Source organism: Crotalus tigris, unplaced genomic scaffold (assembly GCF_016545835.1).
Source record: "Crotalus tigris isolate CLP2741 ecotype Arizona unplaced genomic scaffold, ASM1654583v1 scf7180000022411.5474196:2289641, whole genome shotgun sequence".
Lineage (NCBI taxonomy): Eukaryota > Metazoa > Chordata > Lepidosauria > Squamata > Viperidae > Crotalus > Crotalus tigris.
The window spans coordinates 1,049,840-1,071,228 of record NW_024099112.1 but is presented as its reverse complement, the minus strand read 5'-3'; the positions used below and the strand labels follow the sequence as shown (position 1 = coordinate 1,071,228).

At 35.9% G+C, this 21,389-nt stretch overlaps 1 protein-coding gene across 1 annotated transcript; it reads right to left on the bottom strand.

Annotated features, from left to right (window-relative positions):
- Positions 1-341: 341 nt before the first annotated feature.
- On the bottom strand, positions 342-21,388 carry NFS1 (NFS1 cysteine desulfurase). Its single transcript, XM_039319109.1, has 13 exons — positions 21,249-21,388; positions 20,854-20,921; positions 19,620-19,736; positions 19,389-19,472; positions 17,013-17,165; positions 12,197-12,290; positions 9,680-9,814; positions 7,480-7,637; positions 5,435-5,540; positions 4,850-4,931; positions 4,083-4,166; positions 3,903-3,992; positions 342-3,527 (listed from the first exon to the last, which is right to left on the bottom strand). Exons 1-13 carry the CDS (start codon positions 21,340-21,342, stop codon positions 3,464-3,466), a joined length of 1,329 nt encoding a protein of 442 aa, XP_039175043.1. The 5' UTR covers positions 21,343-21,388; the 3' UTR covers positions 342-3,463.
- Between the last annotated feature and the right edge of the window lies 1 nt (position 21,389).

Below are 21,389 nucleotides of genomic sequence, written 5' to 3'. Positions count from 1 at the left end.
AAAGTGCCTTTCCCCTCCCTGCCTTTAACTATAACAGAACTAGGCAGAGTCAAGTCAGATATTTCCTCAAATTACATTTGTTTGGCCTCAGATTTATTTTATTTTATTGTCTTAGTTGTAGCCCTTTGCTCCTCAAAATTATTCTCACATCCCATTACATCTGGCCAAGCAGCAGATGTGGATTAAGATATAACTCAGTGCCTGGAGGCAGTTATATTACTAGGAGTATAATCTTGTTTATATGTGTTATACAACACAAGATGTAAGGCATTATAGACTTCTAAAGAAAACTAGATCTTTATGTAATGTACCCAAAATACAATTTGAGGCTTGAGTGAGAATTTTGGGTTTTGTTTTTGTGATCCATTTGTTTATTTTCTTGGCTATTGTATTTTTACAAGTTTCCAACACCAAAATTCAAAAACAGCAATACTTTCTATCGTGCTTCTTCAAAGCCAAGATGTCTCTTCCACAGAGCATCACAAGAAAAGTACTGCCTGCAGTGCTAATCTTTGTAGATACAGGTATGTCATAACATCTGAACGTTTTTTTCAAGGCTCTCATAGATATCCTATGTATTAATACAAAGTGTATTTTGTTATATGCTGCTTCCTTTAGTGATGATCCTAAAAAGAAGAAATTGTCAACACTTTGGTATTTTTGTCTTCATTTAATCTTATATCCTTTTTTTCTCTGTGCTTCCTAAGTTCATTAGACCTTACAAATGCTGGTTATTTACATTGTTCCATCAATTTTAAATGTGCACCTTCTTCTAATAATCAATCCTATCTCAATATGTATTCAGCATGCAGATTGAATTAATGAGATAGTCTCACTGTTTTGTCATTATGAAGCCAGTCTGTTTTGCCATATTTCATCCAGACTGCAGCTTCCTATTCTGGGTATAGATCTCACAAGAGGACAATGATCTATTTTGGAATTCTCATTTTCCTAATGATGATCTATAGCTTGAAATGGTCAATACAATCAAAGGCCTTGTCTTTTTTCTCTATTCTTTGGTTTTCTCAATTGTCTAGCATGCATCTGCAATAATGAGTCTTGTCCCTCAACATTTGCAAAACCCATCTTGAACATTTGGCATCTCTACCATGTAGTCCTCTAATCTGCATTGGGTGATTCCATCTATTGTTTTCCTAGGGTATGAAATTAAGAATACTTTGAATACTTCATTAAATATTTTTTGGGTATTGGTATGTAGATTGACTTCTTCAGTCTGTGGGTCACTGTGTCTTTCTCCAGATTTGGTATATAATTTGGTTGGAATCTTTTTCTGATTCTTCTCCTCTTTCTTGCCATATTTCTATAGAGTCCATCAAATTCTGTGGTCTTTTAAATTTGTGAATAGTATATTAATCTAATTTCATATCCTAACACCAAAGGTCCTTGTATATAAGCAATATCTTCTAAGATTTTTTTTAGATATCGATTTTTCTACTGTACAAAATTACATTATTATTTCCATCTTTATTTGATCTTTAAATCAGTTATTATCTCTTCATTAGTGTCCTTCAACATACCAATTCGAGGTTAGCACCTCCTCTTGAGAACTTAGCAATGAAGGAATAATTCAATTAGCAGAAACTGATAAGTTATTTTTCTGCTTCATTTTTGTTTGCTAGGCCATACGGTCCAATTGCTTTTCTTCCCTACTATTTCATCTTTGACATTCTGATTTCCAACCATAAGCAATACATCATATTTGTTCAATTTATTTCAGATAGAACATGACCATAAAACTAATCCACTATTTCTTCTTTTTTTCCCTGTCTGTCACAACATGGATGTAATAACTTGAATGGCACCATAAAAATATCCTGGAATCCAATCAGGATGACTGCTATCCATGTAGATAGAATATTTCAGCTTCCAGAGATAGTGTGGAGCAGCATTATTGGAGGAAAAATAATAGAAGATTCAGTGTAAGGCAAATAGAATCTCAGAACGTGAGAGGTACTAGCCTTATCAGTTTGCCAAGCAAAAAGGAACAAATATTTTTTAATGAATATGGGAAAACAAAAGCAGCAATTTCCAAACAAATTTGTTCTTTTAACCCAGCATCCTCTTATATTACTTTTAAAAATCAACATGTTGACTGCATGAATTCCTCCTCCTCCTTCTCTTCCATGGTGACTAACTTTCGTTTGTTTTGTTGGAAGTGTCCATGTTTGGCACTGGTAACATAGAGTGAGGATGAATATGCTTTGTATGAGATGTTTCTTTGTGTTGATCAGTACTGCCTTATATTGTAGGACCGGAGCAAGCTGTCCTAATACTTGGTTTGCCTTACTGCATCCTATGTTAATCTTTTTGTCCATTTTACCATCTTCAGTGAATGTTGTTCCTAGATATTTGAACTTTGATACATGTTTTATGCTTGTTCCTTCTATTACTATGTTTAGGATATGCTTTTTTCTTCCAACTGCCATTACTTCTGTTTTCTCTTTGCTGATTCTTGTATTATTTGTCTGGCATTCTTGGTTCATGGCCATAAGATGTTGTTGCAATTTCTTAGATGTACTTGCTATCAATGCCTAATTGTCTGCAGAGTAGTTTGTTGATATTATTTCCATTCTTGGGTTTGTCTTCTTTGCTTATGCTGTCAATGTAGGTGATAAACAATAGTAGTGATAGTACACATACCTGTTTTACTCCTGATATGAAGGGTTCTGATGTTCCTTGATTTGTTCTGACTACAGTTCTACAATCATTATATAAGCTTTTGCATTCTCCATATTGGGTCAGTGTTTGCCATAACAGTTTCCTATGAACTCTACCAAATGTTTTTTCTTGGTCTACAAATGCAACAAAGAAATTCTTATTATATTCCATATTTTTTCTATTAGTTGTTTAAGCACAAAAATTGCATCTGCAATTATGAAATACATAACTGTATGAAATACATAACATTAATTCTTTCACTTTCACTTGAATTTTATATAGGAAAATCCACCAATAGATTTACTTAGTTTAGCATGCTCACTGCTATATAACAAACACTAGTGCGTAAGCATAAAATGTAGGATTTAGTAAGGTAAACTTTCTATAAGAAACATTATTCCTGAATTTATGTTTCTGAAAAGTAATATGTTGATAAAATCCATTCAGAATAGCCTCATGATGCTTACAGAAGAAACAAAATCAACCATTTTTCCACAATGATACGATTCTGAAGTCTCATTATACCAAGCTGCAACAAAATCACCTAAAAATAAAAGTACTGCAATTTCTTTGGTGTCAGCATATTTTATGTCCATGTATACTTCTTTATGTGAAAGTTAATGCACAAAACAAAACTCTCCCTTAGAATCAGTTTTCAGGTTCTGTATTTAAAAAGAGCCTCTCACTGGTTACCCACGGATTGCACACTTGAAACTATATACTTTTTCTCAGGAATGTACAGAAACATTTAATCTACAACCATGCAGTCTGATATATACGTATTTTAATGCTGTGTCCATTTAATGCTTTTCAAATCAATTCCATCCTGTACCATCTCCCACAGTGGGCTGTAAAATAAGAAGAAAAATTAAATTTCAGTTCCTCAGAACTATAAATTATATTTGTTATAAGACAAATAATACTTTTTTTTTACAGACAGCTACTGACAGATACAGCAAAGATACCTGTGATGCATCCAAAACATTGTTACTCATGTTAGATCTGAATACAACATATAACTTATAATACTATCAATATAATTCTAATGACAAAGCATACACACAGGCCCTAGGTAACAGCCATTTAAATTAGCTATATAGATCTGATAATTTCACAGCAGACACAACTGAAGGAGATAACAAATAATCTAATTCTCTTCATAATCTTTATCTATATTTAATTTTAAACAAATAAAAATGCTATTTTTAATAAAAAATATTTACCTCATTTCTCTTAATCTTTTCACATGTTGTATGCATTTATTTACAGTATAATCTACTTCTTCTTCAGTAGTAAAACGTCCAATTCCAAATCTGAAATAAAGTAAAGTAAAATACAAATCAAGCCCAAAACATATATACAAAGATGACATGCAATTTTCCTTTTATCAAAATAACTCTTACCTTATGGATGAGTGAGCCAAGTCTTCATCTGTTCCAATTGCACGCAATACGTATGACGGTTCCAAAGATGCAGATGTACAAGCACTAACAAGAAAATAATATGATACTTGTTTTAATGCAAAGCAAGAGTAGGCATGAAAGCAGCAGGTTACAGTTCGGTATACTCTGAATATACCTTCTTTTAATAAATAAAAAACCTTCTTTTAATCACTTTGGAAACCTGGTTCTAATGAAAGTGGCATGTTTCTCTGAAAAGAGGATTTATTTTGCAAAATCAATGAAGGAATGGAGAAGGAAGAAAAAAGAAAAGAAAAAAGAGCCAAATATAAGACAATATAGTCAAGAGGATTACACGTGAACTGGATCATTGGAAGTATCTCATGAATTCATAGGCACATTCAAATTATTAAAATAATTGAGAAGAGAAAAGATTAAACAAAAAGAATTAGCTGATGGTTTCCATTCTCAATAGTAAAACCTCATTGCTAGTTTCTCCAGTTTAGCACATATCTACAGTTTTTAAAAAGGAACCTGAAATCTTAACAGCATTTTTTAAGTGAAATGAGTGGAAGCCAGTCAATGCAATTCATAATTAAGAAGACGATTCTGAACAGAATGAATACAGATGCAGCCTAGATTTTTAGGTTATATGCCTCTTTTATTCTGATTTTCTTTCAAAATTCCAGTTTCTTTGGAAATTCCAAGCAGTCTTTTCTCTAGAAACAGATTAAGCTGAATCATGTGCCATTTTGCATATAAAGTTATACCTTCCAGAAGAGAGTGCCACATCTTTCAGGGCCATCAGCAAGCTTTCCCCTTCCACATACGCAAATGATAAATTGATGCAGCCTGCATTGTTAACAGAGCAAGGTCAGATTATTTAATAATCTTAAACTTCCAGTATTTAGAACTGTTCTTCTTTACAGGAATTTTATTTTTTATGTCTTCTGAAGTGCCATACAGCAGCTATGAAAATTAATGTGGTTATATACTCAAGCAATCTGTTATGCTGCAGCTGTCATTATAAGACCCTCAGAGTCAGTCAGTTATGAAGATGGCACAGAAAAAAGAAACAAGATTTTCCTTGACTATAAGGAACTGGAGTTATTCTAGCACCCTATTTAAAAGTAATTTTTGGAGATATAAAACATAATTAAAACGATGTGCAATCCATAAGTCATTGGACATTACAGAGCAACAGCTAGCTAGTATTAAAGGAGATATCACTACAGAATTGTTTCAATATCAAATATCCCACAAATTACCACTTGGAGTTATTTAATTCTAATTTCTAATTATATATAAAGTCAACACCTGAATAATGACAAAGGTCAACATTCTGCTAATGATACCTGGATAACGATGCACTGGGTCTCCATTCATTACAACATCAGGAACTTCTGACATTATTTTTGTGATTAGCCTATCAGCTAATGAGCTAATTCGTTTATGGTCATACTAGAAAAGAAACAAAAACTAATTAATTTATCACAATGGATTTGAACTTTGACCAGTTTACTCTAATTGCCTCAATCATTTCTAATTTTATTATTAAACAGGAGTAGAAAACAGAACACACCGACTCCATCAAAACTTAGAAATAATAACACACACATTTCTTCATCCAAATTCATACACATTAACCATAAAAGTTTTGTTATTATGGTAATATTACTTTAGTATACTCCTGGCTAAATGACAATAATTGGGATTGGAATTTCTTTCACTAAGCAATTCAGTTATAAAGCATGAAGTATGTCACTGCATCACATAGTGACAACAATTCTCAGTTGCTATTGTTAAACAAGGATTATGTGTCATTATTTCTTTCTTTATTAAATGTATATACTCCCCAGAGTTGCTTGATAGTAAGATGGGCAGCATATAAACAATCAAACAATCAATTAAATATTTCACATGACCGCAAATTGTGACTTTCTGCTGGCTTCCAACATGAAAAGGCAATGGAAAAGCTGACAAAAAGTTGCAGGTCCCAGTCACAAGCCATTCCTTAGGTGGTTCGCAAGCAGACCAATGGATGGGTGGGTAAGTTCTACGGAGTATGGATAGGCAGGTAGATGTTGTAGCCTGGCACAATTGTGGCTGGGCAGGGATGTGCATGCTATAGAGTGTGGGTAAGTACACAGGTGGGTGCTATGGCCCAGCATTAACCCCACTGGGTGGGGGATAAGCAATGGAATGCAAGCAAGGGCAGGAAATCTCATATTCCAAAGTGGGAATCCTTGAGAAAATGTGATAGGAGTGGGAGCAAATTACAATATTATCTGCCAGTTTCCCCCTTGACGTTATGGGATGCTGCAGTTGTTGTAAGGGCTAGTCAATTATCAAGCATCCAAATCGTGATCATGTGACCACAGGGTTGCCACACTGGCCACAACTTCAAGGACTGGTTGTAAGTACCACTCGTTCAGCAGTGTCATAACTTTCAATGGTCGCTGACTGATTGGTTGTTAATTGAGGACTACCTGTATGCCATTTGCTTCTGCATAATAAAGACTACCCAAAGGGCAATGTAAATATACATGTTGATTTATTTAGAGTTGCTATGTAAACAAAACAGAGACACTTATAAAAAAAGGAAAAAGGAAAAAGAAAAAATCCAATAGAATTTGCCTCAATACTGGTGATCACAAAACCTGCCAAACCTCTTTTCTTACCAGTACCAAGACTGAGACTCGTAAGAAAAGGCCTGTGAACTAGGGGTCACAAGACATATAATAGATACATTAAACAAATTAAGACAGTTCAACAAATAATTGAATTTTAGTTATTATTAAAACAAATTGCACTGCAATTTTTTTTGAAAAAACGTTAAGAATGAAAAATAATCAAAATAATTCAATAGGTAAAAGACATATTAAATCCAATTCTAGATCACTACATGCTGGTATCAATATTGTAGACATTCAATTTAAATCATCATGCTAAGAATATGTCAAAAACAGAAACAGAAATATGCTGTGGGTAGATTACACAGGTAGTCTTCAACATACGGCCATAGTGGAACTTGCCCATTATGATTGTATGTCATGATGGTCATAAAATGGGTCAGTCACAAGACTGGCCTGAGTTTACAATTTTTTTGCAGCAGTCATTAAGTGAATGTGACAATCATAAGTGTGAACCCATTGCTTGCTATGGACACAGTTTTGCTGAAAGCCAGAAGTACCAGGCTATGCTGCAAATAGCTGTAAATGAAGCCATGTTGCTGAGTGCCCAAAGTGTCGTCATGTGATCATGGTGGGCAGACCGTTGGAATGTTGGATATGGGTCATAAGTCCTTTTCTTTGGGCAGGTTGTAACTTCAAATGGTAAGTAAGTGACTAGTTGTAAGTTGAGGACTATCTGTACAGAGAAATTGAATCACATTTTTTACCTCCATTTCTTGCTGTGCCAATTCACAAGCTGCCCCAAGGCCAACTACTAATGGAGTTGGCACAGTTCCAGAACGTAATCCTCGCTCTTGACCTCCTCCACTCTGTATAGGTTCCACTCTTACTCTTGGTCGCCGCCGGACATAAATTGCACCAACCCCTTAAACACACAAATATTTTTTTTCAGTTCAATATATTTCAGAGGCTTATAAATGCGCAAAATATAATTTTTAATCAGGATTCTTAATTTTACTTAGCAATTCCATTTCTAACTAGCAGACTTTTTTCTACGCATAGTGTCAGAAATCTAAAATTCAAGTGTATTACTCCATCAATCCACGCGAAATCAAAGGCTGATGTGCTTATAATTCTGTGATTGGAAAGAAAAGAAAAAAAAAGGAAAAGAAAAAAAGGATTGGAAAAAGAAAAGCCGAGGTGGCGCAGCAGTTAGAGTGCAGTACTGCAGGCCACTTTAGCTGACTGTGTTCAGCAGGTCAGCGGTTCAAATCTCACCGGCTCAAGGTTGACTCAGCCTTCCATCCTTCTGGGGTAGGTAAAATGAGGATATATACATTGCTTACTGGTGTACACCGCTTAGAGAGTGCTTGCACTTAAAGCGGTATATAAGTCTCATAAATAAATAAATAAATATCTGATATAATATATGTGAATAGGCAGACTAACACAACTTCTGAATTCAAACTGTTACCCCGATTTAGAAAGCTTCATTCTCCTAATACAGTCCTTGACTTACAACCACAATTGAGCCTACAATGTCTGTTGCTAAGGGAAATATTTAAGTGAATTTTGCCCAATTTTACAACCTTTCCTACCACCGTTGTTAAGTGAATCACTGCAATAATTAAGTTAGTAACCTAGTTGTTAAGTGAATCTGGCTTCCCCATTGACTTTGCTTGTCAGAAGGTCGCAAAAGGTGATCACATGACTGTGAGACACTGCAACTGTCATAAATATCAGTTAGTTGCCAAGCATTTGAATTTTGATCATGTGACCACGGGAATGGAATAGAATAGAATAGACCTTGGAGGTCTTCTAGTCCAACCCCCTGCTTAGGCAGAAAACCCTATACCATTCAGGGATGCTGCAATGGTCGTGAGAAAAACGGTCATGTCACTTTTTTTAATGCCATTGTAACTTTGAACAGTCACTAAATCAGTGGTTCTCAACCTGTGGGTCGGGACCCCATTTGGGATCGAACGACCATTTCACGGGGGTCACCAAACAACGCAGTCCGCCATTTTTCCCCCCTTTTCCTTAGTTATGCTACTCCCTTTTATTCTATTGGCTTTTGAAAACCAATAGGAATTGTCCAGGCTGTCTCTGCCCTGCTGAGCCCACCAAAAGTCCCATTCTGCAATCGGTGCTGCACCATTTGAGTAGTCCTCGACTTACGACCGGTTGGGGGTCGCGGCATTAAAAAGGTTGAGAACCACTGCACTAAATGAACTGCTATCAGTTGAGGACTACTTGTATAACAAAACCATAATGCAGAAAATCAAGCTATGCTTGTTGCAGAAATATTGTACTGCTTAGAAGAAATTCAGTTACATTCAAATGCAAATTGGACTTCTAACAAACTGACTTTACTGTATAATCACTTCACACTGAATTTCATGGCTACAAATCAGTGGGGGAAATTAACACCTAAAATTACAGAGGAGACAAAGAATCTTTAGAAGTTTCAATTTAATTACCATAGGGACAGGTTATGTTTATAACGTGGCAATCTGTTTCAATTATTTAAACATTCTTCTTTCTCTGTTTCCTTTAAGCTTTCAGTCATTGCTAAATACTAAGGCATTGATGCACCCAAAAGAGCTGAAAATCAAAATACTTCCTAGATTATGCAGAATAATTGGATCAATGCTATCTTAAAATAAATAATGCTTCCACATAATTTTAAAATATTTACATACTTTTCCTGCATAAAAAGCTTAAGAATTATAACAAAGAAAATCCTATAATTCAATTAAAATAATGCCTCAATATGTGATTGTCTTTTTCAAAAGAAGTCTTTAAATATTTCTAAAAAAGTAAATAAAGAATAATAAGCTCTTACTTCAGTATTAATCACTCCATAATCTTAGGGAAACTACAATGAAGTACAGTTCAGCAATTAAAACATTAATACAATAATGACTCTTTCTTGCTTAAATACAGTGACCCACAAAATATTAATACCTTTGGGTCCATAAATTTTATGGCCACTTATGCTCATTAAATCAATTTTCATATCACTGACATCCAGAGGGATTTTTCCAACTGCCTGTGCAGCATCTGTATGAAAAAATACTTTATTGGAACTGCAAATATCACCTGGAATTAAAAAAAAAAAAGACACCACAGTATAGTTATTTCTGTCATCATAAAATAAGTATTTTAAGTATACAAACTAATATTTTATCTTCAAAGGATAATTTTGAGGATTAATCAAAATAATTGTTTTTTCCTCATGTATAACTCCTTGATTCAGATTTATAACAAGTGTTTGTCTCTAATATAGAGAGGTAGGCAGCTCATTAACTAATTCACTTTCTTCAATGTTGTGTTTAGTATCTCCCCTGGAAGCTAATGAGAAGCTCTAAAAGAAAGGCTACCAAAAAAGAAAATAAAGAAATATCCCCTGGTTGTTTCTAAGTTAACTTCTCCTACCTAGAGTTCATAAACCTCAAATTCTTTCTTGTATTATATAGAGAAGTCAGCCACTAAACTAGACAGTAAGGCTATAGACAAATTTTACTTATTGGCAGAATTCATGACGGAAGCTGGAGGCAATAAACTGATACAGTTTAATGGTCAACTTGTCACCATTCATTGAGCAACCATTCAAAGTTACAATGGTGGTTATGATCGATCCGCAGAGTTTCAGCCATTCCAGCATTCCCACAGACACGATTGTGATATGGACGCTTGGCAACTAGCTTGTACTTATGACCAGTTGCAGGGTCCTGCTATCATGTAATAATAATAATAATAATAATAATAATAATAATAATAATAATAATAATAATAATAATAATAGTAATAATAAAGTTGGAAGGGACCTTGTAGGTCATCAAGTCAAACTCCCTGCTCAGGCAGGTAACCCTATACCATTTTGGACAAATGGCTGTCCAGTTTCTTCTTAAAAACTTCCAGTGTTGGAGTATTCACCGCTTCTGGAGGCAGGTTGTTCCACTGGTTAATTGTTCTAACTGCCAGGAAGTTTCTCCTTAGTTCTACGTTGCTTCTCTCTTTGGTTAGTTTCCATCCACTGCTTCTTGTCCTGCCTTCAGGCGCTTTGGAAAATAGCTTGACTCCCTCTTCTTTGTGGCAGCCCATGAGATATTGGAACACTGCTATCATGTCCCCCCTCGTCCTTCTCTTCGTTAAACTAGACATACCCAATTCCAGCAACTGTTCCTTATATGTTTTAGCGCCCAGTCCCCTAATCATCTTTGTTGCTCTTCTCTGTACTCTTTCTAGAGTCTCAACATCTTTTTTACATTGTGGTGACCAAAACTGGATGCAGTATTCCAAGTGTGGCCTTACCAAGGCAGTGTAAAATGGTATTAATACTTCACGTGATCTTGATTCTATTCCTCTGTTAATGCAGCCTAGCACTGGATTGGCTTTTTTGGCAGCTGCAGCACACTGCTGGCTCATATTTAAATGACTGTCCACTAGGACTCCGAGATCCCTCTCACAGTTACTACTATTGAGCAAGGTACCCCCTATACTATATCTGTACAATTGGTTTTTATTGCCTAAATGTAGAACCTTACGTTTTTCACCATTGAATTTCATTTTGTTAGATAGCATCCAGTGTTCAAGTCTGTTCAGATCTTCCTGTATCCTAAGCCTGTCTTCTGGAGTGTTGGCTATTCCTGCCAACTTGGTGTTGTCTGCAAATTTGATGAGTTCCCCATCTATCCCCTCGTCCAAATCTTTGATGAAGATGTTGAAGAGCACTGGGCCCAGAACAGAGCCCTGGGGCACCCCACTACATAATGTGATGCCCATTTGCAACCTTTCCCTCTCTATGGAGAAAGTCATTTCCAGAAAGTAAATGGGGAAGCCAGGCAGATCGCAAGTTGTTAGGGTAAATCTCCCCCACCATGCCACTCACTTAACTCCTCTGCGCTTGTACTGTGCAAGCCACTTGCATACTCCTGTGCATCCTTCACGAGCCTCTTTGTGCCTTCTTCAAACCTCATGCATCCCCGTGCACTCTCTGCAACTCTTGTTGCATCTCCCTTGCATCCTCCCCAATCCTCACTGCATTTCCCTTGCACCTTTATGTATCTTCCCCAAGCCTTGCCAAGCCTCCCCTATCTCCTTCCCTACCAGCAGTACCCACTTACTTGCCAGTCAGCAAGCTGCCTAAACTTGCTATTTCCTGCCTGTTTCCCTGCTGACTTTGTTGTGAGAAGTTGGCCAGAAGCTGCCTTAGCTAATGGCCATGGGATTAACTAGGGCTGCATGGATTGTTGTTGCTAAGTGATGTGGTCATGCTTCGTGACTGCATTATTTAAGGACAAAAATTCCAAGCCCTTTTGCTATTGTAAATCAATGACTACCTATATTGTGTCTGTACGTGTGTAATAAAACTGTGACTAGTCTTATCCAATTAATCCAGGTAAGCCGATATATGATTAGTCCTCCATTGTTTTACACAGGACATTATTTGGAACACAATCACAATTCATGTCTACGTACCTATATCTCTAATTGGTTGTTTCACTCCTATTTCATTATTCACAGTCATTATTGACACTAGGCTTGTATCAGGTTGTATTGCATTTTTCAGTTCCTGGTTAAAATCATAAAAGAGGAAAATAATTACATATATACAAACCAGTTCAAGTTCAAAAGGTGAAATATAATGGGCTGTAGGCTTAATTTTTCAGAGGTTTTACCAGTGTATTAGGAACAAAATGGAAAAGACCAATATATAGCAGAATTCAATATGTAGTTAAAGGTGTAGTGTAAAGGGGAAGGCTTTGGTTATATTAGTCACAAAGTCTGCAGCTGGTCCAATGAAAAAGTGTACAAAAGAGATGGTTTGTATCCATCAAAGAAAGGGACTGAGTTACTTGGCAATAAATTCACAGATTTTCTGGAAAAATATTTAAACTGAACAACGGGGACAGTGAGTTAATTGATACAGAGCATTCCTGTCCCGGCAATCTAAAAATTATAGAGTTATCAGTGCATGTAACATAGATGTGTGTGTGGATAAGAATATCAGCCTTGCTATCAAGCAAAATCAAGCTTTTAATAGTGAGTGTCACACAAAGTGCACTAATCAAACAGGTGCACCATACAGCTTATGTAGAAAGTAAACACAGGATCGGTCATATAAAGGACTCAAATGTCGATACACCAATGCACAGAGTATGAGCAATAAACGGTGAATTAGAAATTCAGGTAGATATGATATTGTTGCCATTATGGAAACTTGGTGGGTTAAAACCTACAAATGGAACACACAGCTACAGGGATTTAAATTATTTAAAAGAAACAGACCAAATAAAAGGAGGTGGAGTTGCTCTCTATATAAGAAATAACTACATCTCTACAGAAATAGAGCACAACAATGATGAAAACTGTCTTGAATGCATTTGGGTCAATATAAAAGGGGGGAAAATGACATAGGTGTATACTACAGGCCATCCAACCAAGCAGAGGAAATAGATGAATCTTTTGCTAGTCATTTAACTAAGGTAGGTAGGAAGCACATCACAATAGTAATGGGGGACTTTAATTACCCTGACATCAACTGGAAGACAAACTCTGCACCAAGTGGAAGATCAAACAGATTCCTGACAAACCTATCAGACAACTTTGTCTCCCAAAAAGTAGAGAAGGGAACTAGGGGATCAGCCATATTGGACTTAATTCTCACTAACAGAGATGAAATGATAGAAGGTATTGAAGTCACAGGAATCTTGGGAGGAAGTGATCATGGAATATTGGAATTCAACATTATGCAAGCACAAGCAATCTAGAGTCTTGCACTTTAAGAGAGCTAATTTCAATAAACTTAGAGAGAGCTTGGGAACGATTCCATGGATGAGAATCCTCAAGGGGAAAACAACTCAAGCTTGGCAAATTTTGAAAAGTGAGATTATAAAAGCCCAATTTAGCACAATACCAACTAAGAAGAAAAATAAGAGCTCTCAAAAGAAACCAGCATGGCTGCATAAAGAACTCTCTGATAAACTGAAAGACAAAAAGAACAAGTATAGAAAGTGGAAAGAGGGTCGCATAACTAAGTCAGAATATCAGCAAATAGCCCAAGTCTGCAAAGATGAAGTGAGGAAAGCTAAGGCTCAAAATGAACTAAGGCTTGCGACAAAAGTCAAAAATAACACAAAAAAGCTTCTTTCAACAAGTAAAAAACAAGAAAAAGTTTAAGGAAATGATTGGTCCATTAGTAGGAGAAAATGGCAAGAAGGTGACAAGCAACAGGGAGAAAGCAGAACTACTTAACTCGTTTTTTGTTTTTTGTTTTTTTGCATCTGTCTTTACACAAAGGGAAAAAACAGTCCAACCTATCAAAAACAGTCCTGTAAAAAACAGATTAGAAACAGAAATTAAGGTAGGCAAGAAAATGGTAAGTGAACACCTGTCCACCCTAGATGAGTTTAAATCACCAGGACCAAATGGATTATATCCCAAGGTTTTGAAGGAACTGGCAGATGTGATCTCAGAACCACTGAACTATATCTTTCAAAGATCCTGGAGCAGTGGGGAACTACCAGAGGACTGGAAAAGAGCTGATATAGTTTCCATCTTTAAAAAAGGAAAAAAAATGGATCCACGAAACTACAGACCTATCAGTCTGACCTCAATACGAATCAGCGAACACCTAGAGGCAAACAAAGTCATTACCAAAAGCCAACATGGGTTTGTCAAAAACAGACCATGTCAGACAAATCTTATTGCATTCTCTGACCAGGTGACAAAATTAGTGGACCAGAGGAATTTACTTGGACTTCAGTAAGGCATTTGATAAAGTAGATAACAACCTACTACTTTGTAAGATAGAAAAATGTGGGTTAGACAGCATCACCACCAGATGGATTGATAGCTGGCTGACTGGCCGTAAGCATGTGGTCCTCAATGGAACTGCATCTATATGGAGGGAAGTGTGTAATGGGCCCAGTGCTCTTCAGCATCTTTATCAATGATTTGGATGAGGGAATAGATGGGGAACTCATCAAATTTGCAGATGACACCAAGCTGGCAGGAACAGCCAACACTCCTTTAGATACAGGAAGATCTTGACAGACTTGAACATTGGGTGCAATCTAACAAAATGAAATTCAATGGTGAAAAAAGTAAAGTTCTATATTTAGACAAGAAAAACCAAATGCACAGGTACAGTATAGGTGGTACCTTGCTCAATAGTAGTTAACTGTGAGATGGATCTTGGAGTCCTAGTGGACAATCACTTAAATATGAGCCAGCAGTGTGCTGCAGCTGCCAAAAAAGCCAACACAGTGCTAGGCTGCATTAACAGAAGGATAGAATCAAGATCACGTGAAGTGTTAATACCACTTTACAATGCCTTGGTAAGGTCACACTTGGAATATGCATCCAGCTTTGGTCACCACGATGTAAAAAAGATGTTGAGACTCTAGAAAGAGTACAGAGAAGAGCAACAAAGATGATTAGGGGACTGGAGGCTAAAACATATAAGGAACGGCTGCTGGAATTGGGTATGTCTAGTTTAATGACATAGGGTGACATGATAGCAGTATTCCAATATCTCAGGGTTTGCCACAAAGAAGGAGTCAAACTATTCTGCAAAGCACCTGAAGGCAGGACAAGAAGCAACGGATGGAAACTAATCAAGGAAAGAAGCAACCTAGAACTAAGGAGAAACTTCCTGACAGTTAGAACAATTAACCAGTGGAACAACCTGCCTCCAGAAGCAGTGAATGCTCCAACACTGGAAGTTTTTAAGAAGAGCCTGGACAGCCATTTATCTGAAATGGTATAGGGTTTCCTGCCTGAACAGGGGGCTAGATTAGATGGATCTCCAAGGTCACTTCCACCACCACCACCACCACCACCATCATCATCAGAACTGACTACTAAAATGTTAAAATAGCTTATTCTAAGTTCATTCTATCAGTTCAAGTTTGATATAGCCTTGCATAGCCTTGGGCAATCCAAGGAAAACAAATTATGCATTGTATACATCTTATCTTTCTTATTTGTATTCTCAGACTAGAGAGACAGAGCTATCATTTTATGTCATGTCCTCATAATACAGGCCCCACGATTCCACCACTCCACAAGAGAGAAAGTAACTATAATGGTTGGTATACCTGATGAATCCCAATATAGACAAAATTAGTTATACATTGCCTCTGAGTGGTCAAGTAATGTCTAAAATCAAGGAAAACAAAGTATTTCTTCCCACATTGCAATATTCTACTGCTTGATAGACCTTTTGCATCCATGGATTTTGTTCAATTAGTTAACAACTATTTTAGAAGCATAACATACACTACATAGAATTATATTAAAAAAGATAAAAGATGGCTACAAATCTGTGTATTAATATATAAGACCACATATATCCCATCAAATCCTGATTACTTTAATTTTTAAAGCTGGAAAGAAATTGCATAAAAGATCTATGGACTTTATTTGCCTTTCATCAGGATACCTCTCTGAAAGCTGAACAAAATAGAGTAAATACTTGTATGTAGGAAATAGTAGACAAGATCTGAAAGGTTGGAGGCTTGGGGAAAAAAAAACACTCCAATATATTCTTATGGGAGAGGTATTTGTGCAGTGGCTCAGAAGGTTGGTGATTGCTATTCTAACCCCCTTCCCTCCTAGTCATAGGACTTAAAACAAAGCATATGTAACCTTCCCAATGCCTCCCAGTGTGCAAATACACAAATATAGAGACAACACAAGACAATAAAAATATACATACCGATACATTTGTTATACAAATAAAATATATATGCCTCCTAGGGCTACCTGGTAAGGATATGGAAACAAGTCAAGAAGCTATTTTCTTCAAGCTTTCCCTACTCTCTTTAAAATTATGGTGACTTTATAATTTCTATCTTTAAATGGAATCCCAGGTCAAAATTCTTGTTGAGGTTAAAAAAGCAGCAAGTTTTAACAAACAAACTAATAAATGTTATTTGATACAATCCTATGTATGCATATTCAATAGTTCCATTAAATTGAGTACTGTATGGTCTTAGTATTCTTAGAATTACACCTTAACAAGTAAACTATTACCATTTAATCAAACTACCTCAATGTGAGAACAACAAGCTTACTATATTTTACATTGCATTTATTAATGTATTTAGATCTACTGGAAATTATTAACAGTGTGAACATTAGTTCTAACCTTCTACCTTGCAAACATTTTGTTTGTTTTTATTGAGGAAATTCTCTCCAGCAACCTATACTAAGGCTAATGAGGACAGCAAAAAATTGAAAGAGCACTCTATTCTTCAGATGTACAAATATTTGAAAGTAAATCATTTACCTTTATATCTATAAGACCATTTTTCTTTACAGGCAAGTAGGTGACTCGAAAGCCCTCAGCTTCTAAGGCACGACAAGAATCTAGCACACATTTGTGCTCTGTTTGTGTTGTAATTATATGTTTCTTTCTGGATTTATAAAATCTTCCAACACCCTTTTAAATTGACACAAGAAAAAAACAAGATTTTGATCAAAAGTGATGACAAATGATAATTTTCATGAATATTAAATTAGAAATATAAAATTTTCATTTTCCTTAAGGCTTCAGGCAACTGTCACCAAAGATTTGAAATTGCCTATTCAGAAATAAATCCTATTAACATTAATAAGGTTTGTTTCCAATGAAAAATGCATCCTGCAGTTCTGCACATATATGGAAGTAATTACACTCAGTATAATTTCAAGTATAAAATTATGATTTTGGCTTTAATTTAGTCAAGCAGAATATTGGAGGAGAGCAAATGTTATCCTCATCTTCAACAAGGAAGATCACCAGGAAAATTACAGGTCTGTTAGCATGTATCTATATTGGGCAAGGTTTTTGAACAGATAATGAGTCTATGAATACTTGGAGAGGCAAACTATGATTAAGCCTCAGCATAGGTTTGTTACAAATAAATCATGCAGTTTAACTTCGATTCTTTTTTAACAGAAGTACGTGCTAAGTAAATCAGGGGAATGCCACAGACACAGTAAACCTGAACCTTAGTAAAGTCTTTGAAATAGTGCCTCATGATAATCCTTAACAAAATGGTAAAATACAGGCAAGATGATAATACTGTTAGATGAATTTGCAGTTAGTGCAATGATCACACCCAGAGAGTACTTATTAATGGAGTTCATTAATAGCTTCAATTCAGCCATTGAGTGTCTCTAGTGTCAATGATTTATCAATGATTTGGTTGAGAGAAGAGGAACTTATAAAGGGGAAACTTAAAAAGTTTGTAGATGAATCAAAGGAATGGGTAATAATTTAAATGAAAGAGAGAAGATTAAAAGAGGATACATATAGATCTGAGTAACGTGTGGAATTAAAAGGATGAAATTTAACAGGGAGATATGTAACACATTGTATCTGGGCAAGAAAAATATAAGGCACAAGTACAGGATGAGACTGGCTAGATAGTATATATATAAAGGGATGCTGGGTATTTTTGCTAACCATAAGTTAAACATCAGCTAGCATTAATAAAACAAATACTATGTTGGGATATATTAACAAGCTCACAGAATTCAGATGATAGAGAGTTATCTCTGATCATTCTGGGCCTCACAGTTCAAAAACGATAGTGACAAATTAAAACAAATTCATAGGAAGGATAGCAAGATGATGAAAGGCCTGGAAATGAAGCCATAGGAGGAATAGTTAAATGAATCACAGAATATTTCATCTACAGAAAAAACAACTTCCAGGCAAACTAAATATATCTTGGAAAGAGCAGAAACAACAATTGTGGCAAAACCTGAACTGGCAATTAGACCAGTTCTTTGGAACCTCTCCAGACAAGGAGAGGAGGGGAGATTGCCCACAGGTGCTCTGGAAGGCTGCTCCCTGTGATAAGATGCAGACAAGTGGTCTCCTGTGGATTAGAACTCTGGGAGATAAAGGCATCAGCTGCAGCTGAGTCTTTTGAACACTGAGTTTACTAACCTCAGTTTCTAATCACTTGTTTATTTACTATCCTAAGGCATAATGTGTATCTGAGACTATGATTTCAGAAATTGGACACTAGAGGGAACTAAAGACTTGAGGCAGAAAAGGAAAAAAAAGTGAAAAATTGCTTTCGGTTTTTAGTTATTACAGGAATTTATAAAATGACACAAAATGCTATAACAGTTCAAATACTAGAAGAAATTTTTGAATTAGTAGATATAATGTCAGCAACATCAACAATAAAGTATGCTTCCATTCCGAAAGATGAAGTTGTTGTTATAGACTTTGCTGAAAAAAGAAAAAAATATTTTTTAGACTTTTATCTCATCTTTTCTATATATATACAGTTCAAGCTAGAGTACCTATTTATTTACAGTCCAGAAAAAAAATATGGGTATGTCATTAGTTGCTATTGCTTTATTCAAATACATGTCTTCCTTAGAAGTAAAGGGAAACACAGCAATTGTTTAATTCTCATAGTACTAAGAAATTACTATTTTATAACATTTTCAATTAATACGGCAATATATTAGATTTGCCAGTTGGCTTGGGGCCCCAGGGGGGAACCAGAGCAATGGAGGTGGTTGATTGAGTAATAACACTCCACCCCATCCTCCCCATGGGTCTTTGGTTTTAAGGTTTGATTTTAACTTTTTATGTTTTAACTTAGGTGTAACTGTAAGCCACCCAGAGTTACATACATAGACACATACATAAATTTACCTTAATTGCTATATTGTTTGATTCTGTGGCCCCACTGGTAAAAATAATTTCTCGAGGATCTGCTCCTATTAATGATGCAACTTGCTAGAGGGGAAAAAAAGGAATGCACAAATGTAAATTAGAGCAGAATTGTTTGGAAAAAATCTGTAACATTTTTCAGAACAAAACTGCTTAACAATACAGCAGAAACAGATGTATTATTTAATTTTAAGAACAAAATAATATTCTCACCTGTCTGGCTTTTTCCATTGCAGTTTCACTTTCCCAACCATATGCATGAGTTCTAGAGTGTGGGTTGCCATAGTAATGCACAAGATAAGGCAGCATGCTATCCAAAACCCTTGGGTCCTAGAACATAAGATATATAGCAAGCCATTTTATTTTCTTTGTGCTCGTATTTGATTCCCATGAATGTCAGGAATATATCCAGATCTTTTAACAGAGATGCAATACGTAAGTGCATGTAGATGCATATATAAAAGGGCAGTGTAGTAATCCTAATTCAAAAAGGAAAAGATTTTGAAACTGCATGGGATACGGGCATTGCACCTGTCAGTCTCTCATTAAATCAAGCGTGTCCTTTTATAGGATTGTTTTTTTTTCCTTCCATTCAATCATTGATTCTCAGAAATTTCCTGGACAAGTCCCTGCAGGTTTTTTTGCAAGGTTTTTCAAAAGTGATTTCTCATTGTCTCCTTCCTATGACTGAGAAAAAGTGACTGACCCAACATTATCCAGCTTGCATTGTGCCCATGTTAGACTAGAATTCATGACCTCCCGATTTCTAACTTGATCATTACACCAAACTGACTCTCTCCTATGAGAATATAGCTTGTTTAAGAAGTTTCTGACAGATGTAATATTAGTAGTCTCTGTTCTCCAAATCATTTTTCCCCTTTGAATTCAGCTTTGATATATAATATTGAGATAGCCTTAGGCACTTTTTAAAAAAAAATTAACATATATATTTTCATTAATTAGGTTTAATACAGCATAGATGTATAGATAAGTGTAGGAATCAAACATTACAAATCAGAATAGGCTACTTGGAGATCTCCAGATATTTTGGATTACAACTATTATCCTCACCATCCTGATTTATGATGCTAATTTTTGTATAAAACATATGGAAGCCACCAAATAGCCAGTGCAATATAGTGATAAAAATCCTGTACAAGAACCTTCAGATTCAATGCCATTTATAGCAATGGAAACTCTTGCTGATTTGGGGATAGCCAAATCAGAACTACCTCACAGAGTTGTCATTGTGTAAAAGAATGAAGGGAGATTCTTACATATTCCACATTAAACTCTTGGAGAAAAATATGAGAATGTTATCTATTCCTAAAGAACATTTGACTGCAATGGGAGAGGTCCCTAAACAAGTGTGCATAAAACCATCCTTTTAGTTTTATTTTTCTGTTAGTAAAGAACAAAATCCAAAACCAGAATTTAGTTGACATACCAGAGAGGTAGTTGCTTGGACATCCATATATAGTGGTCGGAGTAAAGATTCATCAACATGGACTTTACCTAGCAAAAGACAACAAAACAATTCTAAGAAATGCACTTTGAAATGGGGAATGGGGGGGGATGGGAATGGAAACGACTCTGAACTCCAACTTCTTAAGCTTCTCACTGTATGAGAACCTGCCTCCAAAATGCAAGAATGCTGCTCAAACGTCACACCCTTTTTTACTTTTTTTTACTTTATCCTTGCAGGGGATACGCTTAGGAAAACGCCGCGCAGCAGACAGATATAATTAAATCTGAGAAAGAAGATGCCTGTATATTATTGCTGCTTCAAACTCAGATCTGCTGAATTCCAGTCAGGTCAGCCCTTCAAAAGAATGAGTTTACCTTGTTGGCGCACAGCCCCCGAAAACCTCCTTCCTTGGAAAACCACCCGCCCTTTCGAGACCCACAATGCCGTCGGCCGTAATATCAGCATCATCCCTTCTTTTCAGTTTTTTTTCCTATACGCTCCTTAACTATAACACA